General features: G+C 37.4%; 1 protein-coding gene across 1 annotated transcript; it reads right to left on the reverse strand.

Moving 5' to 3' along the window:
- nudt14 (nudix (nucleoside diphosphate linked moiety X)-type motif 14) lies at positions 1-27,895 on the reverse strand. Its single transcript, XM_030128678.1, has 5 exons — positions 27,750-27,895; positions 16,638-16,681; positions 12,066-12,130; positions 9,898-10,192; positions 1-5,300 (listed from the first exon to the last, which is right to left on the reverse strand). The coding sequence occupies exons 1-5, from the start codon at positions 27,828-27,830 to the stop codon at positions 5,051-5,053; spliced, it is 735 nt and encodes a 244-aa protein (XP_029984538.1). The 5' UTR covers positions 27,831-27,895; the 3' UTR covers positions 1-5,050.
- Positions 27,896-27,926: the final 31 nt, after the last annotated feature.

Raw genomic sequence — 27,926 nt, forward strand, 5'->3', positions numbered from 1 at the left:
TATATTTTGGGCATTACACCCATTTTATTTCAACGTAATGCAGTTTAATCCAACACAGTTAGTACACATGCAAAGTATCATATTTAAATATATACTGTAAGTTTGTACCAAGTGTCATGTTTTAAAAGTTAAATATTTCAACATTTATGTAATAAATAAACAAATCTGAAACATTACTGAAAACACGGCCCACAATGAGTCTACACTCTTATTAAAGCATAAATTACATGATAAATCCGTAAAGTTGTGATGCTTATGTTTGTACTTTTTTTCTCCAGAAAATATTTTTTTAAAAACACAAATTCAGTTTAAGACACCAGAAAGAAAGAAGAATCACAATTGGACAAGTTTATGTTGTCACCATGAAAAAAAGTCATTTAAAGGTGTTATGTGTAGGAGTTTCACTGAATTTTGCATTAGAACAAATGTGCTACACTGTACAGTCACAACTGCTATTCTGATTCATCTCATTCCCTGCTCATTTTAAATATTCAGCTCCCACTTTATGGGAAAATGCTTATTTAAGCTGGTTAAGGTTATATTTTAACAGTAATTAGAGAATACTACACGTAACACCTTTAAAAACTGACATGATTTACTGTGGCTCAGCTCAAGGTGCCTGAAAATACAGTAAGAAATTGTGAAACAGTGCACAAACCAACAAAAAAAGAAATAATAATAATAATAAAAAAAAGAAAAACAAGTCACAGTCGAAGAAGCAACTACAGCATAGCCATGGGGGTACATCTATAAAAATCTGATACCAGTGATTGAAGTTATTCTGTCACAGAGAAGAACCACTGAGAGTTAAGCGATTAAACTATTTTTATGTGCCTGAGTGATGGAGGTAGAAAATGTCCAACGCCAGGTTAATGGTAACATCCTGCATAGGCAAGAATGAATTACACAACCATTTACTTACCTCAAATATTATTAGCCTTGTATTCAACAGAAGTATGGCTTACTAAGGGCACAGTCTGCAACCTCAATCTGTCAAAAGAGATTTACTTCTGTCATTATTTTGATTTTTACTGTCAAATTTTTTGGTTTTTTTTTTTTTTTTTACAGATCATTAATCATTTCCAACAAAATAAATGATAAAAACATGCTCAGCCACTTTTTAATTGACTAAGACATTAATAAAAAAAAAACATAAAATAGACTGCAGTTTGGGTCTAAACTAAAATAAAATACAGGTCTGGGCTTTATGTTATTTTCTATCTTATATCCAACCAGGTTTCTAGAGTACAAATCCACTTGAACAGGCCGAACCTGAAACGCTTCTTTTAGCGAATGAATTCTGTGTGATAATCTGGCTAAAATCCAAACGTTGCATGCTCCACAAGTCAAGAGCTGTCCGACTTGCTCCCTCCCACTCGTAGGTGTATTTTTAATGGGTGTCACTTTTGTTTTCAGTCATAAATAGCACTGCATGTCTGCGTTTCAGGTCACAGTGGAGATCTATGAAGGCCCCGCTCACTGGCGTCACACAGCAACGGCTTTCCTTAGAAAAAATTACTAGGTTAAAAAAAAAAAAAGTCAACACATGGCGTTTCTCCACATTCGACAGGCACATAAAGTGACAGACTGGCCTTAAATGTTAAAAATGGCTTTTATAACAATTTTACATCAAGCCTAATCAGAAGCAGTTGGGCTCACTTCAGCACAAGGTTTTGTTGAAAATATAAAGATCAAATATTAGTAACTTTTTTCCTTCACATTTGGGATGATTATGGCTAACATATCTTTAATCATGACACACATTATACTAAACAAAAACTATGGAAAACTGTGAGCACCATTGGAAATCTTTCAGCAAAGTCCCTCCATTAAACTTCTCTCTGATATTCTATGATTCCTGTACAACCTAAAGGAAGATTGTCGCATTGAGGGTCAGTAAAAAAAAGGAGGCTTATTGACTGAGGTCACTAATTTCATAAGAATGAGGTTAAAATAACCTACTTCTGAAAGACTTAATAAGAAGCATAACTACTATAAAGACATGTTAAGTTGTTACACTTCCCTGTTACTGCTAAGATGTGTGTCCATTATTGCACTGATTTATATGTTCACGCTTCTCGTAACATAAACAAACCAGTCCAGAGTCCAGTTTCCAAAGGTGCTTTACACATTTTTCCAAAGAAACCTGATAATGAACTTAACATGTCTCCAGCACAAGAACATACAGGTTGTACTCAACAACTGGATCATGTGTGTCATTAATCTTGACAGAATATAAATAAATTAATCTGTTATTGATCTCTGTTTTTTTTTCTCAAAAGTTAGCAAAATAAGTTCGGCTCAAGCAAAACTACACAATCCTGCATCAAGGAATAATATTATAGTTAAATCAGATATGGCTGCACAGTTCGAAAGGAAATGCCCTTTCATATAGTAAAAGTTCTACTGACTGTGATTTATTCTAACCGAGTTGGTGTGTGCAAGTGGGAAAAACAACACCTCTAGGAGAATCGCAAACAGACACTTCACCAGCCAACTAACCGAAAATAAAAGGTTTTATGGGCAAAATGAGATGACCTTTGAACATTGACATTTGATTGTCAGCTTTTTCCTGTTGTGGAAAATCCTTAAAAACAACACTAATCATGTTTCAGCTGGATAGTAAAAGCAGAGAAGGTAATCCCGGTCATTTCAACGTACATCCACACTAATACGGTTTCTGTTCACTCTAGTATTTTGGCAAAGCTTCATAAATATTGTTCAAATAAGAGCATTCCTGCAGCAAATATAAGCAGTAGTGTCATGGTGAAATGATACCATGAATTAATAGCTGGTGGTCCAAGGTGATGTCACATGAACCGAGTACAACAAATCTGAGAAGGATATATAGTGACACATGCTCAAAAAGTCAGAATTTATACACTAACACAGGGTCAGCCGTGCTCCAAGAAGTCTCAGTTTTCAGGAGGTTAAAACATTGGCTAATGTGGTTGAGACTCAGCAAACAAAAACCTATTAGTGTGGACATAACCTCAGTTTGATTACACACATCTCTAGCTCTTTAACATTGCACTTAATACTTGAAACTCACAAATAAGCTGGTATCATTACAATACAGCATATTTTCTTTCATTCTTTCTTAGGTCCCAGAACACCTGCAACTCTACAACTCCAAACTTCCAAACTCAACACATGCAGCTCGAAGTTTCCAGATTAGTGAATTTTCATGTACAGTCACAGTAGCAGATCTTCCAGCGAGGTTTTCTGTATCATCTTACTGTGGAAATGTATACTGCACATAATGACATGTGGGAATGTGCTTTACTTCAGCACTTGCATATATTTAACAAAAACAAAAAAAAAAACTGTCTATGAAGGGGGAATTTCTTCCTTTTAACATATTACATTATAAATTAAGTACCAGCCCTTAGTAGATGAAAACATTAACACAGAATAAGAAGAGTAAGAATGTTGTTGTCTAAAGATAAGTTATCGTGATTTTTAAGTAACATGCTGGTTGTCATCATTCCTAAAGATGACTAAGAGTTTGACTATTTGGACCTGAGATTTTGGCAAACTGCAAGGTTTATTTTAAGAGATATCTTATCGTATCATTTACAGTAATGGAAAAAAAGTTTTTGGACACCCCCTACATTTGTGATGTATTCCATTAAGATTCACTATTAAGTTATTAAGCTCAGTCAAATTTTGTTCTATTCTCTAAACCCACATGCTCCCTGGATGGAAACGGGATATTTCAGCAAGATACTGAAACACATCCAGGACATGACATGCTGAAACTGTCAAGATATTAGTTTTATTTTTTCTTGTTACCAATAAGAGGGGAAAAAAAAAATCGCATTTATTTGTGTGTGTCTGACACAGTCAAACCTTTTGAAACACAAAAAAAGAATTTTCCACAGCTATTTCAAGACAATATTTGAGATTAGGTAAAATTTTAAAGGTGTCTGAAAACTTTTTTTCCCACTACTGTATTTACACTGGACCTCCCAAATAAATACTAATCTATGTCGGGCTCAAGTCCTTTGAAACTTTATTAAAACGTAACACAGACAAATGAGCTGTAGAGAAGTTGCTTGGTTGTAATGCAAAGGTAGTCATCGTATCTGCGGTATTGTTGTCTAAAGTGAGTGTTTTTATCACATCATGGATCATCACAAATATATCTTGTTTGAAAAGAATTAAAGTGTGTTACGTCTTTACTTAAAGCAAGATTGTGCTTAAGAACAATGACACAAAAAGTGGAAATCGGACCCTCGGTGCAGAGGTAGGTGCCTTCTGTGTAGTGAAATAGTACTTAAATCCAGATTTACTTGCATGTAGAATAAAGTATTGTTATTGTGAAATTGATTTAATTGACACCGATTGTTTTATCCTGTGATAAAGGTTGTTTAAAAGGCTAAATTAATGCCTGTATAAGTGGTGCTTAAAACTCACCAATCTCTCTGATCATTACAAGGCCCCACCACTGACTAGCAGAGTTTTTGCATTACTGGATCATGGCTGAAAAGGAATACTCCACTGAGTCCTAATGTTTAATCTGTACGTGTTGGGATGGTGCTGAGGTACAATTTCATGTTGAAATGAGAGCAAACCAGGGTCACATGATATTTTTATTCATGGAGTTTTGTACAAATGATTGAATTAGAATGTGAGCAAAAATATTGCTTTGTCTTCGGTGCACCTGATGTCTATAAATGCAGGTGTTTTACAGCAGTGGAGCATTCCTTTAATCAAAAGTAGACAAATAAAATTAGCGATATGCGGCCATTTATGACAGATGGCACAGTCGATTAAACAATTAGCGACAAAAAAAGAAAAAAAAAAATAGAAAGACAAGAAGGAAGTGCCAGTGACAACCAGCTATGGCAAATTTTGCGTTAATTAAAAATTTAAAAGGTAAACAAGACAAAACTTAAAGATACCTGCTGGTATAGAGACAAGGAAACTGCCCTCCATCATGTACCAATAAGCATAAAGGCAATACAGGATGAAGAGCTGTCAGGGGGATGAATGTGCTGGACCAGTGTTTGGTTTAATTTGAGGGAAAACAGTAGAAAGGGGGTGGTTACACGTTGGTAGAGATCTTGTACTTGGGAGACATGTTATTGTGGAACCAGATGAAACTAAATATGACGCCCATGGTTTTGGGTATACGTTCGTTGTAGGCGAACGTCATGGCCTCGTGCAGCGGGACTTTGACCACCTCAATGAGCTCTCCCTCCCTCGGCTCACCTCCGCCTGCGCTCACGCAGTTGTCGTCCGACACCTCGGCGTAAAACATGGTCTGCTTAGCACCTGTTACTCCTACACCCGACCTGATGGGAAAGAAAGAAGAAAATACACATCTGTAAGTAAGTTTACATACTCTGACAGAATGCGCATGCAATGGTCTTGGATGTTCCAACATGACAATGACCCAAAACACAAGGTCAAGTCAAGCTGTCATTCGCCACAGCTTAAAAAAGTGAAGGTGAAGGAGTGGCCGTCTCAGTCTCCTGACCTCAATATCATTGAGCCACTCTGGGGAGGTCTCAAACATGCAGTTCATGCAAGAAAACCCAAAATCTTAAAAGAACTGAAGGTGTTTTGCCAAGAAGAATGGACCGCTTTACCATCTGTGAAAATAAAATGCCTCATCCACAACTACCACAAAAGACTTCAAGCTGTCATTGATGTTAAAGGGGCCAATACAGAGGATTAAGAACTACTAAGGTATGGAAACGTTTGATCAGGGTCATTTGGATAGTTTCTGTTAAAAAGAGCAAACACATTTGCTAGATAATAAATGGCTTCACCCAACCACTAGCCATGACTGAAAGAAAAGGTTTTGTGTTATCATTCATATTCTCTGAAAAATGGTCAAAGAATCACAAATTCTGCTAGGATATGTAAACTTATGACTAGGGATGGACCAATACCAATACCAGTATCGGGCATCGGCTCCAATACTCAGTGTGTGTACTCATATTCGTACTCATAAAAGATATCCGATACAAATGCACTGATACCACTTTTGGCCGTGTGACATTCACAGTTCAGTGCAACAGGTACGCAGCGGTGGAATAATGTGTGGGGAGTGTGAAGAGTGTGGAGACTTAACAAAATAAACGACGGTGATAAAAGTAACGCTGACTGCAAGTAACGTTAAAGACAGACAGATACGGACGCAGCGTTCTGTCTGTCCTCTGCGTACATTCCATCTGTTTTCCAGGTGCTGGCGGATGTGTACCCAGACAGAGAATACCACCGGGAGTACGGAGCAGTGGGGACCGCCGCCAGCGGAAGTGAAAACGAAACTTATCACACATTTCTCTTTTCTCTACCTGCTGAAGCTAAACTTTCAAACTTTACCAGCGAAAACGCTGCAATATTAGTATCACATTAGTGTTACCTCTGTCATCTCCATGTTTGTTGTTACTGACTTTCTTCTTCTCAAAAAACTTTACTCTTCTTCGTGGTATTTGTCCAGTATGGTTAATTAAGAGTGGCGCCCCCTGGTGGATTAATTGAGAAATGCTCATTCCAACACATTAAATGTCAGTAGCAGCACTTTGTTCCAGTCAGACTAATGACAATGACAATAAAGTACATTTACAAAAGGAACTAAGAACTGGAATGGGATTATTAAGTACTCATATCGGTACTTGGTATCGACAAGTACTCAAATGTAAGTACTCGTACTCGGTCTGGAAAAAAGTGGTATCGGTGCATCCCTACATATGACCACAACTGTAAGTGAAGATGTAACCGGAGTCATAGATTTCTCAAATGAATCTGTGCTTTATGTCTTTTTCACACCTATAGTTGATTTCCAGCAGTCCAAATCAGTTGTGGAGTTTTTTTGTCAGAAAAAAATTCAAGCAAAGCAAAACATATCACTATACACTAAGTAAAAACATTCACTTTTCAAGTTGAGTGGGTCAGGAGCGTGTGGGATGTGAGCAGGAAGTGCATACAGGTGTTCTGAACAAGTGCATATTTCCGTCAGGGAAGCATTGTTAGGCACTTCGGTTCATTCTTCAGTCAGTCTGAATGTGACAGTTTTATCCATTAAATATCTCACTGAAAAACCAGGGAACTTCAACTGGTCATGAGGCTGCTTATCAGTCAGTCGCTGGATCACTTCTGAGCCTTTGACAATAAAGGGACTTTTTAAAATAGTTGTAATTCCAAAATGGTTTATACAATATTTTTGTTAAACTTCTTGATCTAATGCGGAAAGTCTGCACTTCAATGACATTTTGACACTCTTTTTCAAATATGCAAATCAAATCAACTGTTATAAGTCTTCATGTTTTCTTAAAATCCGTTTCATTTTTAGCCACTGATATAGGATTAGTTTGTTTATATTTATTGTGTATTCAAAAGAAACTGAATTGATTGTTTCATTTCAGACCCACTGTAGTGGTATTTGGAGGAAAAACTACATAATTTGTATGAAATACTTTTAGGCCTGACTATATGGATGTGAAGCCCACCGAGCCACAGGACATATTCAACACAAACTTCTGTAGTGCACCGCAGTCTGATCACATTCTCACAAGAAATTAATCACTGCAGATTTTGTCTGGAACCAGGTCAAACTGCACCAAAGGGGGAAACATGAACGATGATTTCATTCATATGGACCAAAAACTGCTGGTCTAAAAACTACTTTAAGGCCACTTTATTCATTACCTAGAGAATGAAAGACTGCAGACCCTCACCCACCCTCTTACTTAATATCCATCATGCTGAATAATTCCATTGTGTTGAACTTTGCATTAAGCACGTAAGAACAATCACAGCATATTCTTCAAAATAAAATAGAATAAGATAAAAGGGATGGTAGATACAGCATTTTTAAGACACAATGTGCTTCAGATGTTGGTACAGGTACAGACAGACAGACATCACTGCAACAGCCTGATGGGGTTAACCCTAAAATAACAAAATGTTGATGTGGTTGATGCAGAAGTAAATGTTTTTTTTTGTTCCCACTTGCTACCAACTGATAGGTTCTACTAATGTTAAACCTTCAGTATGTCTTAATTTTTGCTCATTTTTGATAATGATAATAGGGTAAGAATAAAAATAAAAGACAGGGAGAGAGATAGAATGACATGAAGCAAAGGATTTAGACCTTATTCAGACTAAGGTAAGTTGATATTTCAAGCAAATAGAAAATATCACTGTTTGAATGGTGAAATATGCATAAGATAAGACGCATAAACACAGTTCTCTTGAGGAATTTTTAACTGTAAAAACAAACCCTGTATTCGTCGTCCTGCTGCAGACTGCTGTGACATAGACCTGCCTGCTGTTCCAGCTTAACCCCACAGTGAGCTTGTGTCAAAAGCCCGCTCATAGGGGGCATGAGGGTTAAGATGATACCTACGTATTTAATGGAACATGCCCACACATAACAATGGCCATAGACAACACCAACAAAGCCAGAGGACGTGTGGGAGTCAAATCAAAGCAGACTTATGAAAGCCGTCAGTCATATCTGTCCAGGTGCTGCGGTTTGATGTGGGATGGTTCCTCTCCTGATACTTTTACTGAAATGCTGTGTCTAGCTGATAGTAATGTGCTGACAGAGATGGATGGTTTATGTTATTTTATAAACCCTTTGCATAGCACCTCATCTTTAGTTCCATCACTTCTCCTTTCTGAGACTCTCAAAACCATGTTTGTCACTCTTTGTGCGTCATATTACATAGAGTTTAAAAAAATTCTATTTAAAATAACAACAGTTTAAGGCTTCCTATTTTGAATAACCAAACACTCTACTAAGCACACTCAATGGAAAGTATGACAGCCTGTCTAGTATACTAGTAAGAATCTCCTTATGCAGCTTAAAAAGGTTCAAATACAGAGACAGTAAAGAGTCTGATTATGAAGCACAGCCACAAACCACACCCATGCCAATCAACAAGCATGAGTGGGTTGTGCTTGGCATGAAGAATGAGAAGTCATGCACTAAAACCTGACTGTGAAGGATGTATCTGCGCTCTAAGGTTGTGCGATGTCTCCCAAATTGGTATAGAACGATGTCTACAGTGAAAGAGATGAATGATGGCATTGTCTTAAAGGCCCTTTATAAAAGGTAATATCATTTTTTTTTAATATATATATATTACCGCCTTCGCCCCTATGTAGCTGGGATAGGCTCCAAGCAACCCCCGTGACCCTAGTGAGGATAAAGCGGGTTCAGAAAATGAATGATGAATATACCGCATTTCATAAATTTTACTATCAAAGCTATACTATATAATACTATTAAAATCATAAAAAACAAACTGGCCTATGTTATACTCTATATCAAATGTTTCTAACAATATTCATATGGAGACAAATCTATCACTTTATTCAACAGAAGAGCCTTTATCATTTGATTACCTGCCAATGGCATCCTATCCCCTTTAAATAGCTTAATATTAAAATGACTACATATTCATTAGAATGATAAGACACAACATGAACATACTGTACATCTCTAAATGTACTATGAGCAAATCTTTACTTCACCTCATCTGTAAATATGATTTCTACCTGAGTCATTCGATAGATTTTCATCCTTAATGCTAGTGAAAAACAACACCTCCCATGGTCCCATGATGAGTAAATGAGATGAGACTCTAATACCAGCGACTTTTTAATGCCTTAATTTCAGACTAGAGAGACAAAGAAACAAAGCTGTAAATTTAGGTTATTTCTAAGCAACTGCGGCTTAAGGAGGTTGTGAAATTATAAATGGAAATCATACTAAATAGGACAACAGAGCATTAATTGTTCAGGGACATGCGATCTGATGGGAACAAATATATGACAGGGCATGAAAATGATACTAAAATCTTTGAAGATGAAGAGTAATAGATCTAGAAAAGTGTTCAGTATTGTGACATTTATGCACATGTGCAGTTCAGTCACCTGTAAGAAGTGATCCTCTTCAGTTTGGATGCTGGCACATCATAGCCACACTCCTCCAACACCTCCTGCCGGGCGATCTCCTCCAAGGAGAGGTCAGGTTTGTCCACTAGCCCGGCGCAGAGCTCGTAGGTGACCCCCGCCGACGCCGGGGGCCACGGAGAGGAGCTGTCCCCCTCTGAGGCCGCCTGGCCCTCCTGAGGCTCGGGGGCGGCGGCTTCGGCTGCCCCCTCCTCGCTTTTCTCTGCAGCCTGAGGCGGCTGTGTCTTGGCCTTTTCCCACTCACACATGTACACAGCTGTGGGTGGGAAAGAGCGAAGGCGTTATAATGCATAGATAATGGCAGCAAATGACTTTTTTCCTCATCATTTTGCCACAAATATTAACCCTTTAAACCCTAACGTGTCTGTGGTGAGTGTTCTGAATGTATGATTCATTTTAAATATTCATAAAAATTCAACTGTTTGCTCAATAAGAAAATTTTCAAAACGTGCAGAGAGACATCTGCCGTAGACATCTGAGCATGCTCAGTGCACCCCCACTGCATGTGGAATGGGGGGCAAAACAGAGCAACAATGAGATCCACTTGCTATAAAAATTGACTGTTTGGGCTATGTTTTTAAATGTTTTCCTTGTGATTTTTTTGTTTTTACTGTTGTCTGCAGTGTTGTGATGATTTTCCTTTATTTTTTACTGCGTTTTTACCGATATTTGACTGTGTAACTGCTTTTTGGAGTTCAACCAAGTGCCAAAAAGCAGCTGGACTGATTTAGAAAAAAACAGCCCCAAAACAAAAACTACTGGGCCGAAATTCAAATACTTGTTGTTATTCAGTGTGTTCCAGTTCACAGTTCATGTTCAACATCCTAAATCTCTTATTGGTATACATTCTGAGTGCCTTATTTAGTAAAAACCTGTAACACATCAATTCCTCTCTTTGTATTTTTCTGTTATTCCACCCTGTTTTGACCCTAAAACACGCATTAAAGCAAAACCAGTGAAGAAAAGCAACACAAGCACAAACTCACAGCAGCTTTTATGACACTGAAACAGACGCAAATTAATAGCAGCTCATTCCATTGAAATAATGTCTCAGGGGTTAAAGGGTTAAAAAGAAAAAATATATAAAATGTTAATTATTTGGAAAGAGGGAGCAGCTGTAATGGTTTAATATGACATGTATACAGTATTGAAAGTCATATTTTGCTTTCTATTACTTACAGGTGATTATTATTACATCAGTGTGCTTGTTTGTATAATCACTTACTCATTTTCTATTTTTTTTCATGACTGCAGCATAATACATATACATAAGAGCTTGAACACTTATATATCAAACTATAACTTATAAAATATGTTTATATATTACTGTCTTAAGTTTCTAACAAGTTTTTAACACTCTGTTCATTCTCTTATCGCGTTTCTCTCATCTTTTTGCCACAAATATTACAAAAGAATTTAGGACATCTATTTCTATGGAAAATATATCTTATAAAATGTTTTTTCTATCACTTCTGACATCCCAGGAACATTTGTTTTCTGTTTATTAATTCTTTCATTAGTTTTAGTTAGTTGTGAACTTTTCTCTCTGCCTGGGTCACAATAAATTAAAAAAAAAAAAAAAGTAATCATGCATATTTTTAATGCACAGTATAACTTGGAAAACACTTTGACCCTGTTTTTTGACATAAATATTACAAAAAATAAGTAATGGTACTTAATTTTCAGGAAACTATGACCTGTCAAAAACATACTTTTAAAGCAGTTATTGTTCATTACAAACAATGTGACCAATATATTGTTCACTCTCTGTTGTCTGGGTTGCAGACCGAGTTCGATTTTCTGTGATAAAGAACAGTTTTTTTCCCAACAGCAATGAGAAAGAAGAGGAAAAATATGTATCAATGCCCAGACTTCCTTGTATTTAGCACACACCAATGTAGAACAGTCCCTGGCGACTTTAACAAAAGAGGTTAGGCTGCTTTGTAATGGGGCCTCTTGTGGTCTATTTCTGAGTCTGCATTGTTACAACAGAATAAACACAGATTGTAATGCGCCACCTTCTTCTTTAAGTGCCAGGATGCATTGGAATACAGATCAAGTTCAACTAATAAATGTATTTCACATAGTGGTTTGATGCTTTTCTTGGTGGACAGAAAAAACAAACGTACCTGGACGAAACTGTTTGACAAGGACAAAACAGTGAGAGGTGGTGTTGAAGATCAGCACCGATACACTGGAAAAGAAGAAGAAATTCCATATTACTTAAGAATTTACAGCTCAGACTGTTTCTAAAGGTGTTTGGTCTGTTTATCTCTGACTGTATCTGAGACTTCAGCTGTAGATCATCGAAGGGTTGGTATCAAAAGAAAAACTAACTATATACTACAAGTGATATGCAGAATTTTGGGTCAACGGAGCCACAGGCATTCAAGGTTTATAGATCTATAAATAAAAAAAATAATCTGATAAGAACAAGATCCACAAGTACAGCTATAGTGTCCAGTGTTTTGCATTAGGAGGACCTACATTATGTACCAAGTTGCAAATCAAGCTGGCTTGAATTAGCTGAGAAAATGTATTTTAGATGTGAGCAAGACTGAGCAAACAACTGTCTTACAGATATATGTGGACATGTCTAAAAGATGCCAAGAATAGGTGGAGTTTCATTGAGATACGTCCTGCTGCATGAGGCCATGACTTTTGGTTACAACAAATTGTATTAATAAAAATAACATATCTTAAGCTGCAAAAGGGTCTGTCATGCTTGCTTGGACAATGCTATAGGATGGTTAAACCTAGCTAAACTTCGATATGTAAAGTGTCATGAGATAACTTTTGTTATGATTTGGTGCTATATAAATAAAATTTGATTGAATGATTGACTGATTGATTGATTGATTGGTTGATTGATTGACTGACTTCTAATTCAACATACTTTTAAAATGCAGTTGTTTTACATGTTAAAGTAAGGAACTACAATTTCATTTAAGGAACTTAAAAAACAACAAAATATCATTGAAATCCTGAACACAATCAATATTTCACATAATTAAAGCTATTCCTGACTGAACATTGACAGGGTAAAGGCCTGACAAAGTGTCTTCAGGAAGGAAACTCAGTCTACGGGTTCAGGCACTCATTGAGGATGTTCATTAGATTATTAGTTTAGTTATCCATAGTTTATCCATTTACTTTTCAGCCTCTAAAAATGGAGGAATTCTGATTAAAATGACTGTAATTCCTAAAAATTTAATGCAATGTTTTTGTTAAACCCCTTAAATTAAACCTGAAAGTCCACACTTCAACCACATCTCAATTGTTTCCTTTAGATTCCGCTGTGATGGTGTGAATAGGGCCAATAAAGTCCCAATACTTATGGACCTGACTGTACATATACAGGTGGTGTACTGTTGTGTGTACATGTGACTGTGGAGACCTGAGGCCTGGGCTCTGTGTTGGGAAAGCGGAAGCGTCTGAGGCGGCAGGAAGCCTTGCCCCGACTTTCCCATGGAGAGAGGGAACCAGGACGAGGCTATTATCAACTGGCTTCCAGCTACAGTGACTGGGCTGAGAACTATAGGCAATTCACAGATTTAAAGCACAATGGCTGCTCTCAAGTGACAGTTTATGATTGCTTTTTTATCTGCTTTATCGGCAGTTCATGACTTACCAACTGTTTTTAACCACAGTCAATTACTTTCACAGCATGTTCCTGTTGGTGTACATATGAGAGTATTACAATTCCTCTTATGATTAGAGCTGGATTTGCTAAAAAATAATGTAATTATTGTGTACACTATTGCGATTTGTCCACTTATTTGATTAACACAGAACAGAAAACATCCACAATAAGGCAAAATAATACTGAACTCTACTCTTAAAAGTATGAAAAACTGTGGGAATGCACTTCAAAAACAGGTCAAAGCTTAAGTGTTGGTATTTTTAAACAAATAGAAATTATGAGCGACAATGAGGATGGGCAAAACATCAACACTCATGACTGTATATCAGAATATTTGCTGCTCGAAAAGACAGGTTTCATGCGTGAGTAGCAGTGTGTATTGATAAGACAATGTGGGAGATCTGAGTCGCAGTAAAAGTGGGACACACGAGCCTGAGGCGTGGAAGCGTTCTCCCCTGAGGCAGGTCTGAGGCTCGTAGCGCTGTTCCACACCATTACTGCTGTTCTGCCCCCCACCCCCCTTGAAAATACCCTAATGGTTAAACCAAGAAGCTAAACGGACGCTCAGGACTTTTTCTGCACCGTTTAGCCTGGTGCTTTGTACATGTTGCTTCCGGCTGGACAGCGGGAAAACTGGGTTACAGCTGACTTCTAAGGACAGGGTTTAAGGTGGCTACTGGACGAATCGTAAAGCATACAAAATTAATAATATCATCGTGTCATTGTGGAGCTAGGGCAAAAGTGTGATATCATGTAATTGCTGCCATAACTGGGGCAACTGCACTGCAACAACCGAGACTTCAAGAGCTTAACTGGGTTCGAGTTTTTGAAACTTCAGATTGTGCAGCGGGACCCGAGTGGTGTTAAAGCTTCTAATTACATTCTCTTTCTGTCGCCCTGAGCCTCTTAAATTTCTTGCACTAACAAATACCATCTCATTAAAAGACACTAACAACAATAAACAAGCACCATTAATGAAAACACTCCCATAAACACACAGGTGTCAAAAAGTAAAGCGGCCTTCGAGTGTTTTTGTAGATTTAGAGAACACTCGTGACAGTGGTGTTGCAGGAATTAGTCGTGCCATAAAGGATGTTGATGCCAGAAGCAAAGTGGCAGCTTTGGTTGTGATATTCTGGCTTCGCTTTTGCATAGTGAGAAGAAGCGCCTTTACCCAGACTTATATAGAGTCTGTGATTATAAGTGAGCTGTTCAATGTGAAGGAGTCAGAGTATACCTGAGTCCACTGCCTGAAGGCGAAGCTCTAAATTTAACAGCCAGTGTACCTTTCAGCACTCACCCAGGGTCCTATGTGGGAATAAGCGGCAAGAAAATGTAAAAAACAAACAGAAGAAATTCATCTTCCTTTCCTTTCCTTTCCTTTCCTTTCCTTTCCTTTCCTTTCCTTTCCTTTCCTTTCCTTTCCTTTCCTTTCCTTGCCTTGCCTTGCCTTGCCTTCCTTTCCCTTCATTTCTTCCTTCTTTCCTTCCTTCCTTCCCACATCCTTTGTAGTGTTTCTGAGCTCAGTCTCACACACAGAATCACAAATGAAGTCGTTTAAAGTGGACCCAGGGTGATTCAGGCATCAAACAGGTTTGTTAGAAATGCCCGACTACAATGAGAGCTCACAACTCTCTGAACTTGATCTGAACTTGTTTTACATTAGGTCCCAGGTTACACTGCTACATCACTTTGAAGTGGAACTTAGATTTTTGTTGTTAAGTTTTGGTACACTAGTGTTATTGTCTGGCCAAAAAAAAAAAGAAAAAGATAAAAAACCTGCAGAAAACCTGGATTTACCTAAGCAAATAGATACGAGCTTCCTTTGGATAATTACTCCAATAATTAAAATTGTTGAGCTGGCAACATGGCATTTAACATCGTCACCTTCCTAAAATAATTGCCTATGTTTTTTGGTTTTTTTTCTCCAGATTTTTCAGGAAACAGCAACAACAAGCAACAACATTATCTTAGGAATCTGACAATATTTAACCCTAACTTCTCTAAAATTTATTAAAAAACCATCAGTTTGATAGAGATTCGACTGTTTCAATGGCAAAAGGTCATGTGGTCTGATGAGTCCAGATCCTGATCCAGAGCGATGGACACATCAGGGTGGGAAGAGAGGTGACAAAGTGATTACCCATCATGCCTAGTGCCTACAGTTCAAGCCTGTGGGGACAGTGTTTTCCACTTTTACTTCTACAACATGGATTTGATAAAAACTATTCATAGACAGCTTTTTGTATTTAAAAAAAAAGGGAAAAAAAAATTAATCCAATACGTTACTAAGCTGAATGTGTCAAAAAGATCCAGGAATGCAGGCGTCTATTCATAATGTATTGCTGCAACTGTATTATGTAGAAAGACACATGTACTGGAATATGGACTCAGATCAGGATCAAAGCTGCATTTACAAATGCATGGGAATTCATTCATTTGTTGAAGCCTGAAAGAGACTGCGGACGTTACAAGGAAGCGGTCTACACAAAGAACAAGAAGAAAACACTTTATCCGTATTTTTACCCTATTTAATATCTAACAATACTTTAAAGCCTCATCTGTCTTTTACATTTTTCGCTAATGCTTCTAAAATGTGACGAGAAGTGAACACCAAAATAAAGCCTGCTGAGAAGCAAACGTTATGCACACTTACACAAAAATGCAAAACAATCCTGGCTCTATTCAATAGAGGTTGGAGGGGGAATAACACTTAGTACCTGGGGAAAAGCTGGAGGTTCCCATGGGCTATTTTCTCTTAAAAGTGTGGGTTGGAGGTTTACTGCTTTTGTCTCAGTGGGACTATTTTTCACAGGGACCTCTCTTTGGGGTCAGTAACAGAGGGAAGAGGGTTTAAATGACCTGAGACTTACCTCAGGGCATTATGGGTAAAACACAGAGCAGGAACTACAGGTTTGACGCAAACGTGTGATATTTCTCTTACAGTGCACCCCTGGAAACTCAGACATTTACAGCCATTGCAGAGTAGAATAACAAGGTGCCTACTCCCACAGAAACATTTTTTTTATTGTTTAGATGTGAGTACAGTGTGCTTTACCTGTCATGGGTTCGCATGAAGTCCCAGGATTTCTTTGTACCATTCTGTGGAGGAAAAAAACAGAATAGACATCAGAAATAAATTCAACAAAAGCACACATAAACACTGTGGGCAGACAGTAGTTAGATGATACCAGGTGCAGTCAGAATACCACATCTTATTACTGTGGGTTGTATCATGCAGCTGGATGTTATATCCTGCCACATTTATATAGAATGATTGCTATGATTTTAATTATCAGCCTCACAACCTGTGTTTGTGTCAGCATGTTAAATGAATAATACCAACCACACTCGACACAAACATCTACACATGCAAAGGTGGAAAGAAATGGCAACTAAGTACGAAAGGCATGAGGTTTGTTACTGCAAGACAGGCAACTTCCATCAAGTTAAATGTGTTTTTACAATCTGGATGATATGAAACGATTAACTGTTTTAACAGCTTGAGGGAAAAAAGCTAAGACATGTCTGTGATGTAAATTTGGACACATACATTATTACATTTTTTTACTGTTTGAAGCTCAATATTCATTATTCATTCATTATTTATTATTATCCATACATATTATCATTCACTATTTTGAGCCACTAATACGGTGCAATATGCCTAAATATTAAAAACTAGATTTGGTTAAATATTTATTAAATTATTTGTTTCTGTCAATAACAAGAATCAGCCCTTATGTGCTACTACTTTAACCCTTAAAACCTAGAACTATTTGTTGTGGTGACAAATGAATTTCTCTCCACATTTAACCTTCCTTAAGTGATTTATCACTGTTTATTAGTATCCGCCACATTTATTTATTTATTTTTTGTGAAAATAAGTTACTTTCCCATTTTTTATTTTTTGATCGTGTAGATGTCCATAAATGCTCAGTGTAAATTCAAAGGTTATTATGATCAAAACAGAAAACTGAAGAAAGACAGACTTTTTCAGCAAAATATATCATCAACTGTACATAAAAACAAGCATCTGCAAATACTGTCATTTGTCAAACTAGATGAGCTTTAGCCTGGAGCCTCTGAATATCCAAATGAGACCCATCTGATGTCACTAAAAAACTGAAAAACTGTACTTTAACTGAATTATTTCAATGTATGGACAGTGGCTCAAAAGAGTAAGCAATGACTGGAGGGGTCACTTTTTCAAATCACTTTTGTTGGAGAAGAAATGACGCACTAAGAACTTAACAACAAATTCATTTCATTTTCTGCCCCGCCCACTTTTACTATATTGTAAAGAAAATTACACACAGGATTAGGTTGCAGTATAAGACACTCAATAACTAATTCCAGCAATATGTCCAGAGGCAGAAGTTGTAATACATCAGCCCATCAGCAAGATATATAGCTAAACACTCCCCGGGTAAATTTCCACCAATCTAGCTACAAAGGCAGGTGTGTAACAAACACAAAAGAGGACGATCTGAAAGGTTTTGACACACTGACAATTTAAATATGTGGGCAGTGACACACACCGCCTGAATGTTGACTCGACTCGTCAGTTTGCAGGAAGTGTGAAGTAAACGTACTGATTTGATCAGGAACATTCTGAGGTCATTTTTTCCTTCATAGCAGATGAGGCAGGTGAAGGTGTGTGCTGAGCTGCATTCAGGGAAATTAAACCAAGCTGAAGTTCAGGAGTTTACTTCCCTTTTACTGTGAAGGTAACAAATAGTTCCCATTCACTGATGTATAAATGCCTGCAGTTGTGTCCCAGTGTTCAATAGAAGGAAAATAAACTCTCAGTGATTTGTGTAACATGGCTATATCACAACCAAGGATGGGAGATGTGAATCAGCTAAATGTTATACTCTCTGTGCAGAACATCAGATGTTCTATATGTCCACTATGTTTCACTGCATTGTCCTTGATCAACAAATGCATAAAGAAAATAAATAAAACTATCATCGTCTCACGTAAACTATGATCAAATGAATGAATGAATTTCTATTATTGTGTCTTGCATAAGAATATGCCCAGCCCTTACATGAGCATATAAGATGCCAAAAATATAAACCAAAGACCAAATACCAGACAACAAGCACAATAGATATAAACAAAACAATGTACTGACCTATTTCATTTAAACTATGATCAAAAGGAGTGTTTCACAAAAAAAAAAAAAAAATCATACGACAGACAGGCTGCTTACAGCTGCAAGTGCAAATCAGGAAATTAATCAACACCTATTTACAGAACCATTACATGACTGTTCACAGTGGGCAAGGTGCAGGAACAGTGTGTGGTAACTGGTCTAGAGCAGAAAAGTCCCAAAGCACCACCAACCAATTGCATTAATTCATCTTTGATCAGTTAAATGCGTTCAGATGATCATCTTAGCCTTCCATATTTGCAGAACAGTAACCGAAAACAAAATCTTAAAGGTAACACGACTGTATTTTTTATCAGAGGCATATGAATTAAACTGAACCCTAATCCGAGCACACTTTCCTCTCGTATGTTTTACAAATATGGTAAAGTTGCCCTACATTTTGGACGCCTGAGGAAACGTGGCCTTGATTCAAATTTAGGCTACACCTCCTCTCCACCCACATGCTCTTTAGACGCAGGGATGACAGCTTTACTAGTAAAGGCTTATTTCAGCTACAATAGATGTGTGCTCTTGTGCGAGTGCAGGGAGAGGTTCAGTACCACCCAAAAAAGGGAGGAGGTGAAATGGCGAGCTAATTGCGCCGATAAAAATCATACAAAATAAAGCAACAGGATCTGGGATCGGATGTGTTACTGTGCCAAGGACGTACTTAAAGCTGAAAAGTGCAATTTTTGGATTTTATCAGGAAGAATCACGTCTAATTTTAGTGATCTGACTCAGGGAGGAATGAGAGAGACTTTGTGTTGAGCCAAAGTATGCTGAATAAATATTTTGATTTAATTTAATAAGTATGATACGTACATAAATAAAGCGAGGTTGCAAATTAAGCTGATATTAATTTTCTGTTCTTTTTTTTCCAATCTGGCTGATTACAAAGTAACAATGATCCAGAACCTATGTATTCAGAGGTAGCAGATTCACTATTACACTGAAAAAAGAAAAGATCTAATCCTATGCATCATACGTATTTGCTTAAAAAGATACCACACAGCTGAAACTAGATACACACATTTTCTTCCACGGTACTCTTTCCATAGAGAAGCGATGCCGTCACAGTAAGGTCACAGTAACCTCAATGCGAAGCCAAGCCAGCATAATGGAGTTCATGCATTATTAAGAATCACGTTATGGTGTCAAATGAGAGCATGGGGCAAACGTTTTTGTAGGTTAGAATAGTATCACCTGTGCCTCGCATGGTTATCATTACTCTTAAACATATAGCTTGAACCTAAATATCGCTTGTCATTAATTATACAGCTCAGACCACAAAACACTGGAATTTATATATATCTAATGATAAAAATATGAATAAGATGCCTCTTTAATGTCATAGTCAATGTATATTCATTGACTATGTTGAGAGTGAACATAAAGATTTTTGACTAAAATCTAGTCTGAGCCCTCTACATATAAATCGGCGACGAGGTTGTCATTATGGATGTATGGATTCTCAGGTGGATCCAAAGCCTTTTTAACTGCCATCAGCCTATAAGATCAAATTCACCAATGGCAGGTTGCAGTGTTTATCTGTTGTTGTACACGCCTGTTATGCTATATTGGTACTGAACTTCATGCATCTAGTATTTCAACTTTAAAAAAAATGACCTAAAATTATTATAAGTATTGGATTGTTGAGATCAATCAACCAACCAAATTTCATTTATACAGCACCAAATCATAGCAAACATTATCTCATGACACTTTACATTTAGAGCTGTTCATGACCAGACTCTTAATAAGCCAAGAGATAAAAAGAGAGAAAAACTAACACCAGGGGGACTTTGACCAAAACACCAGAAAGTGACCAAATGTGATGAGAACCAGTAAGAAACAACTTATAGTAGTCAAATAAAGTGATAAAATCTAGAAACACTGTAGTTTTCTCCACTGGACACAGCTTTAAATGAAAAGAATGGAGTCTGATGCTGAAATAGAGTGTCTTCTACATGGATGAGTTTGATTACGAGGCTTATGGAGGTATAAAGTTATGTGATGTTTATGTGATGATATCTTTGCTAAGTTGCTGTTTGTTGATCCACAGTTCAGTCTACACTGTAACAGTTCTGACCTTGATTGGATGATTCAAACAGATCTTTAGTGCAGTTATTGACAACACAAACTGTAATGATTTGTGGTTTTACTGTTGCGGTTTTCTGTAAAAACAGAGCAAAGCTAACAGAGCTATAATGTAAACTATCAGCTTTATAAGATTATAAGAAACCGTGTTATGTCACAATAACCAGCTATGAGAAGAAAACTTGATGATACCATAATACAGATGTGTGCAAACAATGGGCTTTATATTTTATTCAGTGAGTGATACAGTGTGTGGAAATATAGTGTGGATTCTTGGGGGTTTTGAGGGTTATTTTAACCAACAGTATCCGCCCACTATACAAGACAGATGCATCCCTAATCACCATGTGTACATTTCTTACAGGTATCTTTCAAGTCTGGGGACCCAAACTGCAGGGTGATACTCACATTTACACACTATATCATAGCTAAAGACATTAGAGACAGAAGAGAGCAGTCATCTATAATCTCACTGACAGTAATTGGAGAAGGCGTCAGCGTCATTAAAACTCAAGCGGTAGAGTCATGTCCTGTTAGATAGTCTGCCCGAGCTGCACACCGTCTCCTGCTGTAATCACTCCTTAAAATCCGTAATCAACAAAGTGTGCGAGTCTCTTACGCACCATCATTCCTCCTCGAGGCCAAGTCAGCCGCACCCCTCTCACTTTTCCTCTGTCAAAGCTAAACTAGCGTGAAGGCGTGTGTCTGATAAATCACTTGTCGTGACTGAGAAGGGGATGCACCTCTCATGGCTTCTTGCTTTGCAATAAGTACTTACTGAATAATGCATGACACTAAGTATTGTTCCTGTCAATGAGCCTTTTACAGGCAAATTGTAGCCTGTCTAAATTATTATATACTGTAGCTACAAGAACTATTATGCCTGATCCTAGAGGCTAGTAAAACCAGTCTATTTTAGGATGAGATGTCTGAAACATTATGTTTGTAAAAATAAAAGAATTCACATTAAAATACTCATATTGAAGACAAATCATTAACAGCCACAGAGAAAACTGTGAAGACTGACATGATAGATAATGTGACTAATGTTAAAGGTATGAAGAACTGCAAAACAGGAAAAAATGGAACGTGCTTGTGACCTCACAGCATGACTAGTGATCTGTTACTGTATGAAATGAGATGTATTAGTATAATATTTAGAATTTCATGCCAAGTTGACCAACCATCTCTGTTTTGGCATGTGCTTATGTTATTTTAAACCCTGTAAAACAAAAAAAGTTTGAAAAACACATGTCAAAAAATAGAACTAGTGCTAGTACTAATACCATAACCATTGTTAGGCCAAGTTGTCATTGTACATGAGAACTGGTTCTCAATTAACCTACCTGGTTAAATACAGGTTAAATAAAAGAAAAATAAATTAGGGACTGATACCAGTGCCAAAATACTATACAATACGATTCGATTTACTATACTATATTATACTATATATAAAATGACACAAAAAAAACAAGAGTACTATCTATCTCTCTAGCTCTCTCTCTCTCTATCTCTCTCTCTCGAAAATGTGCATGTATGGACACTATGAGCCTTAGTTTCTGAATAGACCATCTACTCTGTGACATATTATTTTGTTTACCACATGTCCTGATAATCTTCTATCTTAAATACCTTGTAGCCAAAGCTACCTCATCATCAGCATTTTCCATATTTGGGCATGCAGTATAGTTACATTATTACTATTGGACATATACTACAATAATGAGAGAGAACAGATAATATCATTCATTGTAATTTCTTGTATGATTAACCGTCAATGCCATACATATGGATACAGCTACTGTTTTCAGTAGATGACTATGGTTTAACGTAATTACATCTAAATTCACACTCAAAATGGCACATTTGTTTCAGTAGAAGCCATTGAGGTAAATCTCAGTCTAACTGCATCGGCACACACATACATAGACACACACACTCTGCTGTATCCTGTCACCGCTCACAGATGGCGGGGTTCCCCTCACTACTCAGGCCACTTGCTGAGAGAAGGGGAGGGGGGTGGGGGGAGCGCTTGAATGGCCCAGGGGAGACAGAGAATCATGGCCGACATGGATTACGACAGAGTGATTAGCCCATAGGGAGAGAGAGAGGGAGAAAGAGAGAGGAAGGGAAGCAGGGCCGGGCTACATAGGACCTTGAAATTAATGTGGTCCCTCTGGCTTTGGGCATCAGAAATGACAGGCCCCTGTGTGAATGGCTATTGTGGAGTGGGACGTATGGTCTTGATCTTTTAGGTGCTTAAAGTCTAATAACCATCACATCACACTCACACACCTCCTGTGCTATAAAGCCGGCAGCTGCAGCAGAGAAAAAAAAAAAAAAACTACCATTCTCAAATACAATAGCACTCTTTGAATCCTAACATGTGCTCTCCTGGTTTTTTTTTCTGGATTTAGCTCCAGTCTTTGTCTTCTCGGCAGCTCAAGCTAAACATCAGTAGTAAGAAAAGCATCAGCAAAGAATTTTAAGCAAAAATACATGCATAAAAAGACAAATTACATGCAACGTCTTGAATGCAGTTGAAGTACACACCTATGTGATGTATCCGCAATTGAAGTCATACACGTTAGGATACACTAATAAAAACTGAGATAACTCTGTCCAGTGGGAGGGCTTCATCATAATGCATTTCTATTATACCATGTTATAAAAGGTATTTACAGCCAGTGGAATACAAATTTAAATCCCTATACATTTTATTTTTAACGGTACTGGAGCTAATATAGCAGATCTGTTTAGGACTGTGTAACATGTTTAGTTTAGTTTATTTTTGAATATGCAACTATATGTCAATACATGGTAACAGTAAAACGTCTACTGCTTCATATTAAGCTCTATTGTTTGTCATTTCGCCGCATTTTTTTATGGCACTCTTTATGTTTTGTCACTTTGGGTGACACTTTTCCTCCTTTCATATGGACACAAAGAACTCCATAAACACAGAGGGCAATGAACGTAGCACAGAATGGACTCTGACCAGCTGAGATAAAAACAAGGAAGGAATTTGTATATTATATTGCAGACTAGTTGCCACAACAGACTCTATACTTGTTTACTGCCAGAACAGACTATTACATACATTATTTGGGTTGGGTATTTTTGACCGTAGTCTGATTTAAGATCTATATTGATTGTTTGCAACTACAATTTGCACAATTGAAAGGGTCTGGCATGGGGTAAAATAAACATAGAAGAATAAGTACCCTTTTTGAGGCGGTTCTAATCAAACTATTCACTGAACTTACATACGATGCTGTGATGTCATATACTGGCATCATTATCTGGAGATGAAATGATCTAGATGGAAGAATGAGATTTTGGTAATATCAAACAAACCTGAATCAGCTGTAGAAAACTGTTCAACAAGAACTGTGGCAAATGATTCAGTCTTCAGTAATTTATTAAAGGAAAGAATGTCAAACTCATGCTTCTTAAATGTTAAGATTTGGTCAAATTTTTTAAAACTTTAATATATATATATGCAAGCTAAGCATATTTACATCCTGAATAAGTGGTAGCAAGATCCAACTTTAAATATGCTTAATTTCCACTAATATGTTATGCAAAATATTAAAGAATACATAAATACTGAAAACGACTACATTCATTCATGCAGTAAGTCTGATACTGTCTCTGTCCTATCAGACTTTAATTAAAATGCTAAATGTATATAGATGATTCACAAGAAAGTTGGAGTAATCACACTGAATGATTGCTCTGCCCTGTGAATCACAGGTTTAAACCATACAAAACATGGATCTTCTCTCAGCCCACAGAACAGACATTCACACACAAAATGATTTCACTCGAGTGATTCAACTTGTAGCAGATAAGGCTATTCATGTGAGAAAATGCACGGCGAAGATCACAATTATTCTCATATTCATTGAAGTAGTAACCGCTGGTGGCTGTATGAGATGAATAACTCCAGGTGAATAATTTAAATCATTACAATGAATAAAGGGAGCTCAATTAGCCTGCTCTAAGTAGCAAGTGGTGATTCAACGCAAGCACGAGGCGACAAAGATAAGAGGGTTTTCCCAGAGTCAACGAGGGACAATCACCTGCTCTGTGGAGAGAGGTGATGGAGACGAGACAAAACACTAATAAACACTAACGATGAAGAGTCCTCTCAGGCGTGACATTATCCACTTTTAAAGTGCGTTTCTCTGTTATGATGAGTCCATTTCTCAGTGACCAGATGTGCTGAGAAACATAAAAGGTTTTGGGAAGAGATGCTCCCTCAGTGTGAGTGAAAGGCCTTTGTGGGGAGTCCCTTACAGCCCCTCCTGATCTGAAAGGAAGGACAGGACCGAGCGTTTCTTTTGTTGTCCATCTGCTGTCGTAGCTATTTAGCCATTCTTCTGACAGGCTTAGACCCCCTCCCTCTGCTGTCACAGGTGTGAACCCCCGAAAACTCCTCACTGAGCTTCCCTCACCACGGTTGTCCCTCCAATCACACACCAGTTAAAGGGTCTTTATGTTTTATCACCTGATAATACACACTGCTAGAATAATTTAAGCTCTTTTCCACACTGAACATCAAGCAGCCTGCTGTTTCCAGAAATGAGAGGACAAAGTAGCCTTCTTCTTGCATGTCATAATGACACGGAGAAGCTGTCATCACTAAGATGAGATAAAAATAACACCTATTTTTTATCAACCATGAAACCATGATGAAATTAATCAGGATGTCCACACATTTTCTGATCCTTCTGCCTTTGTTCCTAGTCAGATTGTTTCCACTAAAAGCCAATTGTAACACCCAGTCACAGAAACTGCACATTTTGAAAGCTAAAAATAAAACTGTCCTGGACTGAAGCCGATGTTTGGTTAGAGAAGGATATCTCACTTTGCTGGCGACCATCAGGAAACACAGTCGGCACATTTCACTTTCTTTTAGCTGAAAGACAAGACTTTTTTTTTTCAAATTTGCAATGAACACAAATGAATATGAACTGGACCTCTAACCTGTGAACTTTGAGTACACATGGAAAAATTGAAGCAGCTGAGACAAGGTCTTTCATATTCCTTAGATATATTTACTCAATGTTTTATGAGAATTAGGTGATAAAAGGTCAACATGTGGATTGATGGATTGCAAAAGGAGATAAAGTAGCTATATACATATGGTCAGATCGTGAAAAAACTGAAAACTCAACTTGTTCATGATTTTACACAGTGATGCACCAATACATCCAAAAGCACAGAAAACAAATACTGTCATCTCAAATGGTGTATGTGTCTTGCAGAAAAAACAAATACATCAAACTTCCATTTCAACCAGTAAGTAGCAATGATTTAAGGTTAGATTTAGGTGGGCACTTGTTTGAGTGAGCGTCACTTCTTATAGATTTGGGGGCTTTTCATTGATACATAATACCTACTCCATAATAACTCCTGTTAAAATGCATTTACTAAAAGAATTTTAATAGAGAATTGAAAGTGTTCAAGAGCACAGTAAGATCAGGAGTGTACGCTTCCTAATTATATCTGATACATCAAATTGAAAATCCAGTCATATTAGAGAAGCATCTAAAGGATCAGTGACAAATGAACAAAAGATTCCAAGAGCCTTTCCTTGCTTGTTTTACAGTATTGCATGTAGTTTGATGAGAGAAAAAGATTTTAGATCCATTTAAGATGAATCTGAAACACAACACGGCTCTGAAAACTTTACAAAACAGAGTGCATAAACTACTCTCAAACTGCTGGCATCAATTTAGTGAGGGCAACCAGATTAATTTTGATCTTACTGCAGATGAAGCTGTAACAGTATTATAATTTCATGCAGAATTTGTATATGCAAAAACAACAATTTACCTACACAACAAATTCAACACAACATAAGCAGAACTCTACAAGAATCAGAGTGAAAAAGAGTTGTTGTGTGTCCGAGTAAACTGACACCCCAATAAAATCTGTCTGCTACATGTTTAATCCAGAAACTGTACTATTACTATGGTGTGACAAAGACATGTTTTATACTTAAAGTATAAAATTCCCACAGGACATGAACAAACAGCCCTCTGTAACGTACTCATAAGTACTTTAACTCAATTAGGGCTGCAGCTGACTACTATTTTCATTATCAGTAATTATATTATTTGGTTGGTCAGAAAATTGTGAAAAACATTTGGGTATGTTTTCCAATTCCAAAAGTGACCGCATAAAATTATGTTTTGTTAAAAAGTCAGAGATATCATTTAGTCTTACCAAAGAAACCAGAAAACACTGAAACTGAAAAAGATGGAATGAGACAATTTAGCTCGAAAAATTCCTCATACCAGCTGATTCTCAGAATAGTTGGTAACATTGATTAATCAATGCATCACCTAAAGATCACGGGATTCAAAAATAAAATTAGAAGGACAATGAAAATTCTGTCCCTTGTTGAATTATTTCCTACTTCTATTATTGTTATGTTTTTACTCCTGGTGACCTTGCTGTGTGAAAGGTGCTCTCCCAAATAAACTTTACATACTTAGTTAACCAGTCTCACCTGATCTGCTATTTAAAGAAGTTTCTGCATTAGAAACAGTGTTAAATCATGTCATCTTCGCCTTTTTACACTAATGAAAAGCATGTGCTAACAGTGATGCTCACACAAATCTCTGCAGCAGGCTACCGTTAGCATGCTAGCTTTCATGGCTGCATTGTAGCTGTCTCATGAAAAAGGTGGCAATGTCTGCAGTATTGTGAGGGTAGAGGACATTAAATACAGCAGCTCAGTGTACGAGTAAAGAAATGCCAATTGTTGCTGTCTGTGTTTGAGGTCAGCTCAGCCTTCATGTTGTGCTACCCAGCTAGCTGCTAAATGAATGGGGGTTGGGCTAGCCTTCAGCATCCTCCAACGTCTACCCGGCTGGTGGACGTTTGGTGGAAATAACTCACCTGGTTATAGTGCACCCTGAACGGCTTCAGATAGTCGGACTCTGTGCACGGAACCACTTCAATGTTATTGATTTCTTCCATAGTCTCTACCTACAGATGATTTGTTAGCGCACGGATGGTTGTCTGTCACCGCACACAAACTGACAGTGAAGGAATGTGTACGGAAGCCTGGAGAGG

Source organism: Sphaeramia orbicularis, chromosome 24 (genome assembly GCF_902148855.1).
Source record: "Sphaeramia orbicularis chromosome 24, fSphaOr1.1, whole genome shotgun sequence".
NCBI lineage: Eukaryota > Metazoa > Chordata > Actinopteri > Kurtiformes > Apogonidae > Sphaeramia > Sphaeramia orbicularis.

Bases quoted from the DNA above. Each gene is read 5' to 3' on its own strand.
- nudt14 (XM_030128678.1), bottom strand. From the start codon at position 27,830: ATGGAAGAAATCAATAACATTGAAGTGGTTCCGTGCACAGAGTCCGAC. The intron at 12,131-16,637 runs GTAAAGCACACT...CTTCTTTTCCAG, and splicing joins TTCATGCGAACCCATGACAG to TGTATCGGTGCTGATCTTCA. The intron at 10,193-12,065 runs GTACGTTTGTTT...TCCCACCCACAG, and splicing joins TGTCAAACAGTTTCGTCCAG to CTGTGTACATGTGTGAGTGG.